Source organism: Cheilinus undulatus, linkage group 20 (assembly GCF_018320785.1).
Source record: "Cheilinus undulatus linkage group 20, ASM1832078v1, whole genome shotgun sequence".
NCBI classification, from domain to species: Eukaryota; Metazoa; Chordata; class Actinopteri; order Labriformes; family Labridae; genus Cheilinus; species Cheilinus undulatus.
This window is the reverse complement of record NC_054884.1, coordinates 25,073,199-25,091,584: the sequence shown is the minus strand read 5'-3', so window position 1 is coordinate 25,091,584 and position 18,386 is coordinate 25,073,199. Positions and strand designations below refer to the sequence as shown.

Sequence of the window (18,386 nt, the reverse complement as noted above, 5' to 3'; positions counted from 1 at the left end):
AGCAGATATGGGTAAACATGATCATTCTCAGTTTTAATATATTTTCTAACATCAGATGGATTGAGAGTCGGGCATAAAAGACATTCATGTCATGCAATAAAGGTTCTTTTGAAAAAAAAAACATTACATTATGCTCTGTAAAAAGAAAGAAATTGAGGTCTGGAAATGAAATACATGGCCCTTCCTCCCTTCATAATCCCCTTTCCTCATAACCTGTAATGCAATCTTATCTTAAAAGAAGCATAGACGTCTATTCTTGCCCATTCAGAATGCCATTTATATGGTAAAATATGATGGGGTTTTGTTCGGTTTGGAATTATTATCAAATAAAAAATCTTGCTGTGCTTGTTTCCAGTACTATATGAAAAAATGACTCTAAAAAATAAAAACGCAGTCTGCTAGCCATAAAAAATATTTCATCTAAATTGGACTTCTAAGCCTAATGACAGCTATGATTAAAAATAAGGGCATCTTTATCTGCAGCATCATCCTTAATCTCTTTGGGGAAGGTACACACAGAGTGATGGCTCGCCCTCATGAGGAAAAAAGCTGCTGACAGTGGTTTCACTTGGCTGTGTACTTTGTGGTGAAACAGAGGGAGGCTGAGGAATAGATCTAGCAGCTGGAGTCCTGAGACCCCAGTGGTCCGTCTGGAAAAAGGCTCAGAGCGGAGAGGGGAAGACCCCTAACGCTACACAGAAGGTCTTTTTTAAGAAGCTGTTAGTCAATCATCATTTTCTTTGCTTTCCTACTTGAAAAACCCATCCATCCCTCTGAAAAGCGTTTTGCTTATCGGGGCTTAAATGTCTGACCTTCGCTGTGCAAAGATGCATGTGAAGAGACTGCACATTCATCATTCAGGGTTGTTTTTCACATGCACGGTATCTGCTGAATAAGGGCTTTTTACATACCTTCAATCTGACTTGAACACTTTGAGAAAATGGATATAGGACAGGATACTGTAACAGTAGAACCACTTTGGCATACTTTAGTCTGAATTCACAACCTGCTGGATTTTACCTCATCTTTTTGTAAACATTTTTAATTGAAAGAACATAAGGTTGAGGGTAGAAGTCGAACCTACAGCTAATGCAACAGGCTTTAACCTCTGTACGTGTGGTGATGACCTAAAGGTTGTCAAACTTTAGATCACAACTACCAATGTTTTAAACTTGTACTCCTCTTTAGTCCTCATTCTGATGCTTGATTTGAATTTAAGCAATTTGTCTTGACAATGTCTTTAAGCCTATATACACTGGTTGCTGCCGTGCAATTGATTGATATTTGCATTACCAACAGTTCAAAAGACATACTCATTGCCCCATTAAGGCAATGCATTGACAGGGATTTATATCAGATTTGGCCATTTTGGAACCAAGTGGTCTTTAACACTTAGTGAAGACGTATCTCAGAACAAGTGTGTAGACTCAACATGCACTGTCATGCAAGAAAGACCACCTCATTAACAGACATGAACTTTGGTATTCTACGACATAGCAAAAAGCAAAGCTTTATTATCTAGGCATTTGAGGTCATTTGGAGGCCCCAGGCAAAGACCAATATAACATACACAACCCCAATCATAAAAAAAAAGGTGGGGCACTGTGTACATAGACAACATACCAGATGTTGAAACTGACCCATTTTACCATTTCATGAAAAATTATGGTTCATTTTGAATTTGATGGCGGCAACACATCTCAAAAAGTAGGGACAGGACCAGGTTCTACAGCATCCCCTCTTAACAAAAGTCTGTAAACACCTGCGAAGTGAGGAGACCAGTCGCTTGGGTTTTGGGAAAAGGATATTGTCCCATTCTTGTCAGAGTCAGAATTCTAGCTGCTCAATAGTCCTGGGTCGTCTTTGCTGGGTTCTTTGTTTTATGATGTGCCACATGTTTTTATTGGTGCAAGGTCTGGACTGCAGGCAGGCAAATTCAATACCTTGGCACTTCTTCTGTGAAGCCATGCTGTTGTGATGGATGTGGTATGTGGTTTGGCATTGTCTTACTGAAATATACAAGGCCTTCCCAGAAAGACACATCTGGATGGGAGCATGTGTTGCTCCAAAACCTCTTTATACTTTTCACCATTAGTACTGCCTTTCGAGATGTGTAATCTGCCAACACCATAGGCACTAATGCAACCCCATACCATCAGAGATGAAGGCTTTTGAACTGTGCAGTGATAACAGGCTGGATGGTCCCTTTGTTTAAAGTCCACAAGACACAGTGTCCATGGTTTTAAAAAGAGAATTTCAATTTTTTTTGACCACAGAACAGTTTTCCATTTTGCCTCAGTCCATTTTAAATGAGGTTTGGCCCAGAGAAGACAACTGTGTTTCTGGATTGTGTTCAGATACGGTGTCTTCTTTGCATGACACAGCTTTATGAATTTGTAGATGGCACAGTGAATTGTGGGCCTGAGGGCCTTGAGATTTTCTATATCTTTTGATATTTTTCCATAATTTTTAGGCACACTTTTTCACGGACTGATAAATATCTGCCCATCTTTACTTCGAAGAGACTCTGCCACTCTAAAATGTTCCTCTTAGACCCAGTCTAAACTGGACTGCTTGGTGGCAATGACAAATAAGTCACAGAAATAGAGCTATGGAAATAACTAACAGGTTTTTGTTGGATATATGTACTCAATACGGTCACCTGAAGGCCCAAAATGCTTTGTTGCAAAATGTTAACAGTCTATGATATGCCACATATCAGAATATCTGATCCATTCTCATCAAGCCAGAGTATCTAAAATGTCTTAAAACTACCTAACCCCTAGTTATACCATCAAGCTGAGACATTTAAATGTTAAAATAAAAGTTAATGGAGCATAGAATGAGCATGAATGGACAAATTAAGGGAAAAAGCTGCAGAGTGAGGATCAGGAAAGGCTGGGTTGCTTTTGAGTTTTGAAGTTAGCTTAAAAGTTAGGATTGTATTAAAGTCTTTTAAACATGAGAAAAAGTATTTTAAAAAAAACAGAACTCCACAGCACACCTTGCATGCATGTTTTACTAGTCTCTATCCTAAAAAGAAGGGACAAGCCTTTCTAATAGTGTTGCCAAGAGCTTCCTAATTAATAAGAAACATGGAGTAGCAAATCCACATTATTAATTACCGCTCTGAGCTCGGAAATAATTGGAGCTTCTGAGAAGGTAATTCAAAAGAAGACAGCTCCTTCCCCCCTAAAAAAAAATCCCCTTTTGAAGGAAGTAGTTAAAAGGTGCCGGCTCAGGACGGAGATGAGGCCTATTTCCATGGCTTGTCTTTGAAACTAATGAATCACCGTGTATCATGGCCCCGCAGCCGCGAGGTTGACTAGCAAGGTACAAAGACAAAGTCAACCTCGGTGCATCCTTCTTCTGGAATTAGAGTTTCTGTTTTTTTGTTGTTGTGGATGAATTTTAGAACATGGTGGGTGTGAATTTTGCTGATAAAGTTTATGTTTGCCTGCAGAGGAGCGAAAATAAATGAGCATTTTTACGAGCATGGAGCACAGGTTTGGTATGTGCTCCTACGGATGAGTGTACTGGTCATTAGACAGTTGGATGGACTGTTTCCCTCTCTAAAGACATTCTCATGTGTCCAAGCCACTTTCAGTCTTTTTAATTCCTGGCTTACTAATTTAAGGACAATCTGATAATGCTCTGACAGTGGATCTAGATGTGACCAGTTAGCTTCAGATAAGAGAATTGGGAGTGAAGTGCTAATTAGATACCATCTCCACAGAGATAACCAGAGCAACTTAAGCTTTAATGAATAGTGACTTCAAATCTCCACATTTATCTTCATCTTTTTAAACTTCTCAGGCTTTTTTATCCTAATGCTGTGCTCACTTTTTCCTTTTGTTCCTACTCTGGTCCAGTAGTAAAGTCACTATCAGTGTTTTAAAGTTATAACATGGTACAATATAGGTATCATTAAAGCAGATATCACAAATGTTCTGACAAAATATACTGTTGAGTAATGGCATTAAAAAAAGAATGCAGTTAAACTCCCTCTGGTTTTGTTGCTCTCAGCTCTGCTTTCACACTGACTGTGTTGTGCTTCCTCCAAACATTAGCCCCACTACCACTTGCAAGAATAAAGATGGCCCATCTTGCTCAGTGATGCCTTCACCATTTGACATACAATCAGTTTGCTGCTCACTAACTTGTTTGTAAGATCAACAGGAAGAAGGTACAACTAGCTTTCTGAGGGGTATGTCACTATTTACCATAAGAGGGTCAGACATGTTCACATCAAAAAAAGTCAACTCTCTAACTATGCTAAACTGGTCCAAACTGGTCCATTTGAATTTCCTTATCAGACTATAATCTTAGCTCACCTTAGAATGCATGAACAGGCAGCGACTGAGGGCTCTGGTTGCAGATAGTAGAAAGCCCCTCTCGCAGACCATTGCTGTGAGACACATCTATCAGAAGTGAGATATACGGAACAACTTTCAAAAAAAAAAAAAAAATAATAATAGTATTAAACTTAAGGTTAGGCTAGGGTTTGGTATAAGGTAAGGGTTAGGAAACCAAAAATCAAGAGTTGAAAAAAACCTGACCTGCAAAACATTTAATAAAGCTCACTACAGTCTGTTTGCAGGAAAAAATGTTGTCCTCTATAAAAAACATTCTAATGCAGTAAATGTACCTTATGTAGCTCCATTAGCTCAGAAGCTACATCAACAACAGAGCTACGTAGCTAACAGCTAAAACTTAGGTCCTCAAAGGTCATGGATATCTATGCTAACAAAGCTACAAAGTTTTTATTAAGAATTTTTTTTTTAGAATTTACCTGCATGATAGCTTTAGCTATGTTTGCTAAAGCTCACGTTGCTACAGCTAACTTAACTACATCAGCCTATGTAGTAACATTAACTATATAGGTAGCGTAGCTATGTTAGCTTGAGTTAAAGCTTATGAAGCCAAAGAAAGCCATCATTTGCGAATATACTTCTTAAACAGCTCTATAATTTACCCTGGGTATGACTTCTGACTTTTTTCTCTGTTTTATTTATGAAATTTTGCCTAGTCTGTGGATTTTGCAATGTAGTTATTGCATGAATGTAACTGCCATATTTTGTTTATGAATAAAGTTGATTTTTTTTGGAATAATCTTAAACTGGAAATACATGTACCGCCAAATCATTTTACTTCCGATCTGACGGAGACAGCATCTCATATTAACAGTCAGTGATAGGGGCCGACTGAGATATACAGTCTGCATTTTGACAATAAGATTCAATGTTATAACAAATTCAATTAATACAAAAAGACAGGAAAGATTGTTAAATTCATTTAAAAACCTTGCAAAGACACATAAAAATACATTTTACTGAGTGTACAGCTGTGTTCACGGACATTTAACTCTATGATAATCATATTTTACACAGTTCAGCTTTATGATTACTTAATGACTTTAAGAGGGGTTAGATATACACTTTTGTCCCTCCTGACTTGACAAAAAGAGGCAGATTTGATATATGACTATCCTCAGGTTTGACGTTCTTTAAACAATCTGTGTGTGGCTCAGCAGTCCACGACAATAACTCCACAACGGAGGTCTGAGAGACGGCTTTTCTAAAGGGTTGGTTATTTGTGCGATGTCTATGGTCTTCTGTTTTTACAGATCCCCAGGAGAGCCTGTTTCCTGTCAGTGTTTTCAGTCAGACACGAGGACGTCCTCATTGCAAGAAGCAACAGGTCACAGGCCATCATCGGCCCAGCCTGAGATACGGAGTCAAATAACATCCCAAAAACCCAATACGCAAACTGGGACAAATAGTGTCTGGATCCTGTCCAGGCTGAGTTTTATTGTTCTTCCAAACACCAGAGAGATAGAAAAAGTTTGCAGCCAAGCCTTTTTGCTCAGGAAATCTCTGCCTGCTTTGTGTCTGGGGAAAAGGCAAGATTAAATGTGCTTCATTGTGTCTGATGGTCTCAGAGCATGAAGATGAAAAGTCTCCAAAAGATTGATAGCCAACCCCAAGGCCCCATTCTGTTTAGGGCCAAACAACAAGATGAGAAGGGTGGAACCCAGATGCAGACAACCGAGAACATCCTCCACCCAGCTGACAAGCCCCAGGCTTCCATTTGGTGATCCAGCAGTCCATTAGATAGATAAGAACTGGGCAGGAGAGCATGCTGCCTGCTCTGCGAGGGACTCATCTCGATATGCCTGGAGGCCTCACATTCATACGCCACAAAGCAGCAAGAGCAACATGAACAGCTTGGAAAGAAGTAGTTCCATACCCAGTGGTCGAAGCTCAATGGCTGTCCCCAACAGTGCAGACGCACAAAAGCCTTAGGGTTTATTTCATCAGAACCAAAGGAAGCCAATAAATGAACGGCTCCATTTGTGTGAAAACAGTGAAAAACATCCATATGAAATGAGAACTGACTGTACTGCATGCATGGCTTTTCACTCCCACACTTTCCCTTTTCAATGGGAACGAACTAATGAATCAGAGTCTTACCTTGAGACAGAAACAAAGGAAACAAAGGCGCAGTTTCAAAAAGCAAAGGCCATGTCTTGTGTTGCCACCAATTAGCATTGCTGAGAGCAGATCATCTTTGCAGAGGCGCCTAGAAATGTTCGATTAGGTCTTTCCCTTCTGAAAATTTGTATTAGGTGATCAAGAACTTTGATTCCCAATCTAAGGTTTAGACGGAGGGTGAGGCTCTGTCTTCTTTGAGGTTGTCATAACAAATTTGTCTTGACAATGACAATGTGACAATACAAGTTTTATTCCTAAAAATTTTGGACCTTCACTGTACAGCCACAATTGTAGTTCAAGTTATACTGAAATTAACTATAATCTATGTAATTTTTATTGATTTATTTTGATATTCAGGTTGTCTGATATTGGATTTTTTGCTGATATCTGGTATTACAAATTGATTTTAGCTGATAAGGATATCAATACAGATATTTTAATGTAGTTCAGACCTAAAACTTCAGTTCTTAAAACACACAACTTAAAAAACAGATTTTGACGCTTAAGAGAAGATGATGAATAAAGACAGACTTCAGCTGACATAGGTCTGTTGGCTTCCTAAAACTTAACTAAGTTATTCCCTTATTGAGAGCTAGCATGACTCACTGTCTGACCTTCCCAAGAACTTGTGGAACCAATCCAGAGTAAGACCTGGGAAGAGAGGTTCTCCCTTCACAACCCTGATGATATCCTGGCTCTTGCTGTCCATCCGTTTGTACAGATGAAGGCAAAACTTTTATTAGCCCCCTAAGAAAATTTCCCAAGTATTTCCCAAGTGCTGTTAAGCAGAGCAAGGAATTTTAGCACAGCTTTTCCAAACATCCTAGTTTTCTTTTGGATGCTGAAATTATTTTACTTTGCACACAGAAACAAAATTATTTCACAAAAACTACCAGGGTCTAAATTATTAGACCCCTTTAGATCTGACTTTTTGTTGAGTCATAGGACAAAAAATTGTAAAATCTAGTTAAAACTGAGGATTATCTTCATATTTACACACAGTATAAGAACTTCTAGTCTAGTCTAGTCTCAAAGAAGACAATAGCTAGACCCCTGCACAGGAATGGACTGAGAGGTTACAGACCAAGAAAAACTCCAAGTCTGCAGAAGAGGCACCTTCAAGCCAGACTGGAGAAGGATTATGCATACTGGAAGCGTGTCCTTTGGTCAGATGAGACCAAACTGGAGCTCTTTGGCCACAAAGACGTTGCTTGTGTTTGGAGAAAGAAGGGAGCGGCGTGTATCCATAGAACCAAGACCCCATAGTGAAACACAGTGCTGGAAGTACTATACTGTGGGGATGCTTCAGTGCGTCTGGAACTGGGAATGTCGTAAAGGTGGAAGGAAACATGAAGAAAGATTTTGAAAGACCTCAAGCAGTCAGTAATGACCCAGAACATACAGGGCTCCTGGTGAAGAACTACCTCCAGATGACCAAAGTGAACGTTACTGACTGACCTGCACAAAGCCTTGACTTGAATCCCACTGAAAATCTGTGGGGTAAAGTGAGGTTCATGCCAGAAGACCAACAAATCTGGAGGAGCTCTGGAGAGATTGGCCAAAGAAGAATGGGCTGGGATTCCTCAGGAGATGTGACTAAGACTCGATGAAAACCACAACAAACGACCACAGGCTGTTATCCAGCAAAAAGCATACATAACTGATTATTATCATCGGTGGGGGGGGCTAATAACCTGTGCCAGTGTTCCTCACATGGTGTGGTGAAGCACAATGGTGTGCAATGAAGCAAGTCTTGGTGTGTTGCAATAATTTATACAGTTATCAATATTACTACAACAATGGTATGGATATGAATAAGGTGTGCCTTGAGAGCCTGGCTTGATCTTAGAATTGCCTTGGGAAAATAAAGGTTGAAAAGCACTGATGGGGCACAGATAGCCTACTGGTTAGGTTGGGCCCCATGTACACGTGTAGCCCAGGTTCTTCCCAAATTCCTCTCTCTCACTCTTTTAAAAAATCTAATTGTAAAAATGATATTACTGACTGCTGTTTGCACCACAAAGCCCTGAAACAATGACTTTTTGTAACACTGGCTTTAAGGCCAGGGGCTAAAAAATGATGGCATTGGATTGGTGCATTGACTGGTGTACTCACAGAGACCTGACAAAGTATTTTAGTGATCAGTATTGGAGCTATTTAAGATGCAACAAAACACTAACTGAATTGGGTTTAGTATCATGTTTGATGCCCATGAAGTTAACAGCACCACCGGGAATTTCCTTTTTAACATTCGTATCTTCATTTGAATTGTATCATTAATAACGATTCTGTCTAGATAAAGAATTATTTTTCTCCTCTTTGGATGTATAACCATTGACAGAACCTCAGTTGTAAGATTAATATGCTTGGCACTAAACTATTCATTAAAGACAATTCAGGCTGTTTTCATGCATAAACGCTTCTAAAGTGCACCAGAGAGCAGATTAAAAACAGAGGAAGAATACAAATACAGTCTATAAAACGGCTCTAATTAATGATGATCGTGCTCTTGTATGTTACAGTTCATAAATGAATTCGTATGTACCCACGAAACGTATATTTGACGATCACACACTTCCATGGGAATCAAAAAATGGTGCAGATAAAAAACAGAAGAAGAAGAAATGGTGCATACTCTTATCTGCCATTTTTGAACTTCAACATACAGCTATAAATGGCAGCATTTCAGCAACAGTCTCTCAGGGAGCCATCTTTTTGAACCGTAATATCAAGTACCACTTAGATCACACTGTTGACATGTTGCTCCGGGCGTCGTGTGCCCTTTCCATCCAGATGACAGGGCTGCTTTTAAAAGGAATCTGAGGAAGAAGCTGGAATATGTGATGTTCTTCCTCTGTGGTTGATTCCAAGGAGCAAATATACCACAGAATGCAACATATGGACTAAAGACACTCTAGAGCTTTGTCAGTAAGGATGGTTTTAATTATGTTTTCATTTTAACATATATTTGTCATTAAATCAGATTTATTCCAAGCAGCCATCAGAAACTATCGCCATTTCTCAGATACTGATACTGAAGCAGTCCGTTACACCAACAGAGACTGTAATGACATTGCATTCAAATATATGCACTTTGATAAGAAGCTGGCCTCCAATTGTCTGTTATAATGCTTTCAACAAGATTTTGGAGTGTTTCTGTGGGAAACTGTGCCCATTCAATCTCAGTTCCATTTCATCCCAAAAGTGCTCTATTGGATTGAGGTCAGGGCTCTATGTGGGCCAGTCAAGTTCTTCCACAAAGAACTCTTCAAAGCATGTCTTTATAATCCTTGCACTGGGCCACAGTCATGTTGGAATAGAAAAGGGTCTTCCCCAAACTGTTGCCACAATGTTGGAAGTATAGCATTATCCAAGATTGGTATGCTGAAGCATTAAGATGGACTTGGTGATGTAAGGCTTGTATGCAGCTCCTTGGAGCTTCTGCAGTGCATGTTGGGAACTCTTCAGCTATGCAATCAGCAGAGCGTTGGTGACTTTTTTGCACCATGTGCCTTAGCAGTTCTTGCCAGCACTCTGTGATTGTACATGGTCGTCTGCTTCCTGGCTGAGTTGATGTTGTTCCTAAACAATTTCATTTTGTAATAATATCTCTTACAGTTAACTACTGGTTTTTACATTTTAATGTTAGATTTGAAAGTATTCTGTCAGGATTCATCCTGAACTGTGAACTGTTATTGCTGTTTTTTGTTGTTTTTGTCTTTGAGCACCAAAACTCCTGTTTGCAATACAAATGTACCTTTTTGGGTACTAAAAAGGATACTTCAAATCGTGACCTTGTGATTTGAATGCCACAATGCTCAAGTACAGGGTACTCATCAGCAAGAAAAGTAATAAATGCAATTCTAAAAATCTCCCGTCATATTCACTTAGCATGGACCCGTTTGATCCTCTGAGTGGTTTGGAAGATGTGAAAGTCGGAAGAGGGTTGTTGTTAGTGTCTCAGAAGAAAATGAAAGCATCCTGCTGGACATATACATAATACATACAACTACATATCCAAATGTCCTCAGGCATGGAAATACAGTATGTTACTTAAGTGAAAGCAGATCAACAGGGGAGGGGTTCATATTGATACTATCTGGAGAAATGATATACAGTATGGAGTCAATAGTTTGACTTCTTAATTGCTGTTTTCATGTGTTTTATGAGTTTTTTGTGTTTTATGGGTATCTTTAAATTCTACGGTGTTCTTATGTGCTTTTTTATGGGCTTTGTGTTTTTCTTCTTCCTACTATCGTAATTAATTTTGAAGCACTTCGACAGCCGTTGCTGTTTTTACACATGAACTTTATAGAAAGTTAAGCAGATGTATCAGATTAGAAATTGCATGTTTCAGTACGTTGTATATATGGACAGAGATGCTGTGACTGCTCAGCATGCAGTTGGCGTTGAATGTTAGGTAAAGAATTATTCATGTTCTCTATGCTGTGAATTGGAATTATTTTTCTAAGACTGGAAGAATTATACATTGAAGTGGAAAAAAGTTGCAAAGTGGAAGCCTTTACTCTGTATTTATTCTGTAGGTCGTTGAGGTTTTTCACTCCCTTAAGGTGTTGGCTTGGTTTTATAGTGTTTTTCCTTGTTTGCTGGCCAACAGGGATCAAGCTGAAGGAATAAACATAAGACCTTCAAATGTCAAAGTTATGCCTTTCAAAATAAGTCAGTCAGAAACCCGAAGTCAGCCAAACTTCACAGACTTGTTTGAGATTGAAAGAATAGTTATATTTTATGGGTTTAGGCCCTTAGATTTCTCCTCTTTTATTAGGAGACATAACAGAGGCTTTAAGGTAGAAATGACAGAGTCTGAATATCCATCAACTTTAATTTTTTAAGATTACAATCATCATTATTGTAATGAATGAAAATGACCAAAATGTTTGAAAATAAAAACTTTTTAATCAAATGGCAGACATGGGAGTGAGAATGGTCTAAAATGAACAAACAGGTTGGCATCATCATAGTACAGAAATAATGCCAACATATTTGTGAGACTTTGTGAAACTAGCTTCTGTTTCTCATAATCTAAAACAATGCAGCGCCTATAAAAAGTATTCAACCCCCTTGGATGTTTTACCCTTTTATTGATTTTAAAATCAATCATGGTCATTATAATTTGGCTTTTTTGACAAAAAAGTTCTCAAAAACATCTTTAAACTGTAACATTTCTACAAAGTAATGTTGATGAAATAAAAATATGGAAGGTAAAATAAATGACTGAATATAGTCACCCCCTTTAAAGTGACAGACCTAATTCAACAGAGCTCCAGCCAATTGGTGCTAGTAGTCTCACAATTAGTGAAACGGGGATCACCCGAGTGCAGTTAATGTGTCTCAGGTGACTGCAGTGTAAAGACAACTGTGTCTGGAAGGTCCAGTCTCTGGTTATTCAGAATTCCCCGGTACCATTACACCATGAAGACAAAAGAACACTCCAAGCAGCTCAGAGAAAAGGTTGTTAAAAAGTACAAGTCAGGAGATGGATCCAAAAAAATTCCAAGTCAACATATCTGTGTGATTGACAAATTCATCAGAAATTTGGGTCACCATTTGTAATATGGAACACATTGTGGGTCCCAAGGCTAGACCAGTTGAAAATCACTGTTTTAAAAAAAACATTTTTTAGACTTTCCTTAATATCCTAGATTTTACTCTACATTTTCCATAAATATGACTTATCAATAACATTGATTTATTGCCCAGGCCTAAATGAATCCACCAAATATTATAAATACTTCAGGCACGCCATCTGAATGGTGCTAAATATTGGAATTATATCTATGTGCAAGAGTTTAGCTGAAACTGAAAACAAGGAAATACTTGGTACCTTGGACTTCTATCTATTATTCTATCTATCATCGATGATTATTACTAGACTTATTTCAGAGTTAAGAACTCTGGTAGTGTAACAATCCTAATCGAAACAACATCAGTTTTACTAGAAGACTAACAAAGATACTAAATGTTACAATATGCCAACCATGATACACTGGTTCTCTTTATAAAATGGACCACATCACATTTTCATGTTCTTTGCATTCGAGCACTGTAACACTGCAGTGATGATGTCAGATCAAACACATTTAAAGCATGACGATATAATCCCTCTTGGCCATCATTTGTTTCCAAGGATATTTATTAAAGAAGATCTGAGCAAACAAAAATAAATCTCAGTCTTTAATTCCAATCACTTCACTGTAGAGCGCATTTATTCCTCCTCGACTGATGCCGGCTGTGTTTGAACAACTGGATTTCATCAGCCAGTCTGCCAGAAACCTCAGACAAGGACCCTCGCTTAATGTCAGCACAGCAGGTTCAGTTTTAATCCGCAGAGCAACTCGCTCAACAAGTCACACATCCTCTTAAGAAATATCCACGTTCCTGATTTTGTCACACATATATGACATAAAGTAGCTTCTATTTCTGAAGTGGTGTTTTGATTTATCCCAGAGGTGTGTGTTTGAGTCTGCAGATGATGAAAATTCAACCCTTGTCTGTTATAAACCTTGTTCTCTAGACTTTTCTGGAAGTGTTGAGAGTAATTCTGACAGGTTGGTATTTGGAAAATACATGAAGGTTTGTTTGAGTAAAGTCTTTCCATCATGCTGGAGCTTATTCTGTTTGTGGACTTTACACTGACTTCTATGAAGCGACGATGACAGCCGCACTGGATTAGGATCGTGTGGGCGATTCATGGGAATGCAGGTTGTTTTTCCATTCAAACCGATCACCGAGGGGAAAGTTAGGCTTGAAATGAAATGTTTTTACTGTAAGAGAGCGTAATTCCCTGCTATAAATGGGTCTGTTGAAAATTTGACAATCTGCAAGTCAGCTTTGCAAAATCCCCACCTGTGCAGAGCTGGAATGTTATTCGACAGAAAGAGCCGAGTGTGATTTCCCATCAAAATATTTTCAAAGTAGGTAAGCCGTAAAATTGCGGTCGCTGGTGTTGAAAGCTTTGTCCCACAGACTGCAGGTGGAATTTACATATATTAAGTCTGGGAAACAAGTGAGATTCATGGCTGAGTCTGACATAAAAACCCCATCCACTCTCTTTTACTCTCTGTTTGCCTCCCCTCTCCCCTTTTTTCTCTCTATCTCAGAGACGGCTCTGCTTGTTCCTGGTTGCTCATGTGTGGCAGCAGAGCTGGATGGAAAACATATTGCTCCATCAATCACGTCCCATTCTTCTTAGGAGCACACACTTGAATCTGCCCTCAGTCAGCCCTTGTGTAAAAATGCAGAGACGACAAATAATTCCTCCCATCAGATTCAGAGCTACATCTCCGTCAGACTCTTATCTGTTTCAAATGATGTTCCCCCTCCTTGTCAGCTTCCCGGCTGACACTGTGTTGACAGTGTGTTAATATACGGAGCGAGGAGTGTATGCCGTGTTCAAACAAAGCCTCCCTCTCCCCTGTGTTGTGCCAATAGATCAAATGAAAAGATAGAAGGAGAAGAAGGGAGGAAGACGTCGCTTTTCATCAATGTCTGACTGATGTTTTCGAGAGTTTCTGTCTTTCAAGTCTTTGATTCAGCACGCAAGAAGACCAGAGAGCAAAGCTGCCCTAAAAGAAAAAGACACACTCTGGACTTTGCCTTCCCTGTTTTTTATAATGTGACACACGACTTGGCTGCAGCCCCAGCTGTAGCCCCTGGGCAGTGCATATGTCACCCATTTGTAATCTAGAAAGCACTCAGTTCCGAGCTAAGGCTTGTGTATGAATGGAGAGAGCACTTACTCGTTTTTCTCAAGAGCCAAGAGCAGCTGTTCACCTTCCGCTTCAATCAGGAGCTTCAGCGATGCAGGGTGACTCTGAGGAGACAACGGACAGGGAGAGGATGAGAAAGATTGGTTACTGTGTCACATGATGAGCTTCATGATTGAGTTCTCTTTGTCTTCAAGTAGTCGTACCTTTATAGGCTTATATCAGCTCAGAATTCAAATTCAGATGTTTCATTTGAAGTTTTGACTCAATCAAGCTCCACAACATCAGCCTGCAAGTTTTTTTCACAAAGCAAACAAGCTGTCAACCATATATTAAAAGTATTAAATGCAACATTTTAACCATCAATATAGCAGATAGATCCAACAAAGATGTTTTGTTGATTACTGGCATGTTTAAGAGAGAGTGCAGTCAAATTCCTTCAGGGTTTGTTGTTTTTAGCTCCGTGTTTACACCAACAGAATGGTATTTAGCAACTTGAGAGGATCAAAGATTTTTCTTACTTTTCACCCCCTTAACACGTCCCTTTCCTACGGTCACCACATAGGATAAGACAATCAAATGGAGAACAGTCCTACAAACACCTCTATACAGTTGAAACAGAGAGCTTGGGCAGGGGGGCGAGGGAAAGAGATGAAGCTTATTTGGTCAGATTGGTGGTAAAGTGCGACATTACTGAAGATGTGCACTGGAAATGTAGTATTTCACCTTTAAAACAGTGGTTCTCAAGCGGGCTAGAAAGTCTCACCCAGTCGCAACACCCACCACCAACTCCTAATTTGAAAAAAATAATTAAACAGACCCAAATTTAGGATATTTTTCAACCAATCACAAGTTTGTAGCCTAAATAGTACTGTTTTGGTCTCAGATCATGGCAAATCAAAGGAAAAAGAATATTTCACTTTTTTCAGCCACACATTCGAGGCCTACCAAAAAGGGCCCTGCAACCCAGTTTGGGTCCTGACCCACTAGTTGAGAACCACTGCTTTACAACATTTCAGAATGATGTTTCTTTGTGTTTGAATTCAAGACATTTCAATCTTTCCCAGTTCCATTAACTGATTAAAGGATGTTAGTCAGTAAACCAGTATGTGATCATTTACTTGAAGCCAGATCACCTTAACCAGACACAGACATGGTTATTTTTTTAATCTTTAAACTACCTTACTCATTTCAGTTACTTGCTGTGGTCATTTTAAAGTTTCAATACATTTGCAGATGATTTAACAACAGTAAAAACATGAACAATTAGCACTGAGGAGCTCTTTTCCTGAAAACATGCTAGCTGAGCGCCTTCAGACAAGCTAGCAGCTGCTTATAATCCAGCTATCGGTTAATCTTTGTGAACAGCGGGAAACAAATTAACTTTATTTCACTGTGACAAAACTCTGACATTGTGCCACTGTATACTAAGTTTGTGGGGCTGTCACTTTCCCCACAAACCAAGGTAAAGTTACATGGTACAAAAAAATTTACTTTGTTAAGCATATGAACTTGATGAACTGCTACCATAAAAACAAGCTAGCTTAGAATGATTAACAAGCTAGCAACAGCTTTGCTAGCAGCCCTGCTTGATACACCTGACAAGAAGAGTATTGAAAAAAATCAGATTTTAAACAAATAAAACTGAGATTTGCTTTCAAATTAGGATAAGCTAAGACTAAAAAAGGTGAACAAACAACACTCTTATCCTGAAAACAAGCTAGCTAAGTACTGTAGAAAAAGCTAACAGCAGCTATGCTAGCAGACCTTCATCATTTGTGCTCTGAATAGCATTAGAGAAAAGCTGATTTTGAAATAGAATCTTTTATTTCATGACTAGGTACATTTGTTGGGAAAAGGAGAAATTTATATCAGCTAATGCCAAATCTTTGCGAACAATGTGCATCACAACTCAACTGCAATCTTAAAAAAAAACAAAAAAAAAAACGCCACCATCATGCCTCTACATTTGCATTTCTGAAAAGGCGAGACCATTTGTCTTTCCACAAACATAAACATTGGATGGATTCCTACCCTGAAAACAACCTTACTTGGCATGAATGACAAGCTAGTAACAGAATTGCTAATAGCCTCAACTGATGTAAAAATCTCAAATAAAGAAGTTTCATGTTTAATTCCTGTTGTCCAGTACTATTTGGTGTAGTTTTAAAGAGGGGACAGCTACTTAGGATATTCAAAATGTGGGATGCCATGTTATATGTCAATAGAAACAGAATGCTGTGATTTGCAAATCCCATGATCCCATATCCCTTCACAAAAGGACAAAAACAACAGATCAGACGTTGAAACTGAGTAATTTAACCATTTCATGAAAATGTCACATTTTGAATTTGGTGGCAGCAACACATCTCAAAAAGAGGGCACAGGGCCATGTTTACCATGTAGCATCCTCTCTTCTTTGAACAACAGTCTGTAAACATCTTGGAAGTGTGAAGTCCAGTTAATGGAATTTTTAGAGAGGAATGTTGTCCCATTCCTGTTTGATGTAGGATTCTTGCTCAACAGTCCTGGGTCTGTATTACTGGATTTTTAAAATTTGTGTCAAGCCAAATATTATATACTGTTGACAGACCTGGAGTTTTGATTCTTCTGACCACAGAACAGTTTTCCATTTTGCCCCAGTCCATTTCTAATGAGTCTTGGCCCACAGAAGGCAGCAGCGTTTCCGGATCGTGTTCACATATGGCTTTTTCTTTGCATGATACGGCTTTAACCTGCATTTGTGGATGGCATGGCCAATTGTGTTGACAGAAAATCATTTCTGGAAGTGTTCTTAAGCCCTTGCAGTGATTCTCAGCATAGAATCGTGCCTGTTTTTAATGAAGTGCCGACACGAGCATCCAGTATTGACCTTTGGCCTTGTCCTCTGTGCACAGAGATCTCTCCACATGCTTTTAATCTTTTGATGGTATTATGAGAACTGTATAGGCTGCCATCAGATTTAAAATGAAGTAATATTTTTTATGAAATTATCAATTTTTTTCACTTTCAATATCTGATTTTTTGTTTTATAGTGAACAAAATACGGGTTAATAAGATTTGCAAATCACTGCATACCATTTTTACTTACTTTCTATACAGCGCCCCAACTTTTTGGGGAATTGGGGTTGTACCTTATAATAGGAATTCTTGACTTTAAGGGGGGGCGGACTTTTTGGCATGATAGCAGTTGAACAAACAAAAGGGAGATGTGTGGCAATAAAGTAAAAGCACATTTCAGTCCTGATGAGTGTAACTGAGCCACCCACGCTGTGAGAAAACATGCAGGATGACTGTTTTCAATAGATGAGAGCAGTCAGAAATCCTTATGAAGAGTCTTTGTATCTTAGAACAAGAGCAGAGAGGATTAGCTTTATGTTTCTATTTCATTTGACATTAATCCTGCAGAAAGCCTCCAGTCTTTGCACCCCTGAGTTACAGCACTAAGAGCGACCGTGTGTCTCTGTTACAGTCAGATGAAGTGGCACTGACTCGTACATCTCTTCTGTCAGTTGCAGCAAACCCTCAACACCCTGCATTCATCCATGTGTCAACACATAAACCTCCCTCTGCTCTTTTGTGCAGTGTTCCCACTCATGACACAAAAAAAAAAAAATCTCACATTCACCATATCGCGGGGCAACAGCACACACAAACACATTTTTAACACACGTAGTTCAATGTGGGTCAACTGTGGAAAGGAGCGCCGCTCTGGGTTAAGTCATCCATCACCCCCCGTGGAGAAGAATGTGTAGTGGATCATAAGAGGACATGGAAGCAGAACACTTAAGGTTTGAGGCAGTATCATTGCACAAGCCATGTGGGACTAAACCTCCTGCTGTTTTTGTTCAGACAGTGCTCTGCATGCATGCTAGTCCTCTTTACTGCATAATGTTTCTGACAACAGCCATTTATAACCTCATGGAAACAAAGATGTACATTTCAGCTTTTAATTATGGGAGTAATATATTCAATTGTGAGTAATTCTGAGGATTTGTTTTGTTTTCTGAGGTAATAATGTCCCAAACAAACCTTGTGGCACCTTTTCTGTTTGGTTAGACCAGAACAAATTAATTCACAAATGAATATACTCAATAGCACCACCTGGGAATGCAAGCTGTGTTTTTAAGTCTGTTGGCAGCCATGTGTTTGGTTTTGTTAAACA

The 18,386-nt window shown here is 39.0% G+C and overlaps 1 protein-coding gene across 1 annotated transcript in view; it reads right to left on the bottom strand.

Moving 5' to 3' along the window:
- Positions 1-18,386, bottom strand: part of LOC121528821 (disintegrin and metalloproteinase domain-containing protein 12) — a 144,066-nt gene that overhangs the window by 98,595 nt on the left and 27,085 nt on the right. The window contains exon 3 of the mRNA XM_041816428.1: positions 14,255-14,328. Coding sequence (XP_041672362.1) covers positions 14,255-14,328 — 74 coding nt within the window. The remainder of the gene's footprint in view (positions 1-14,254; positions 14,329-18,386) is intronic.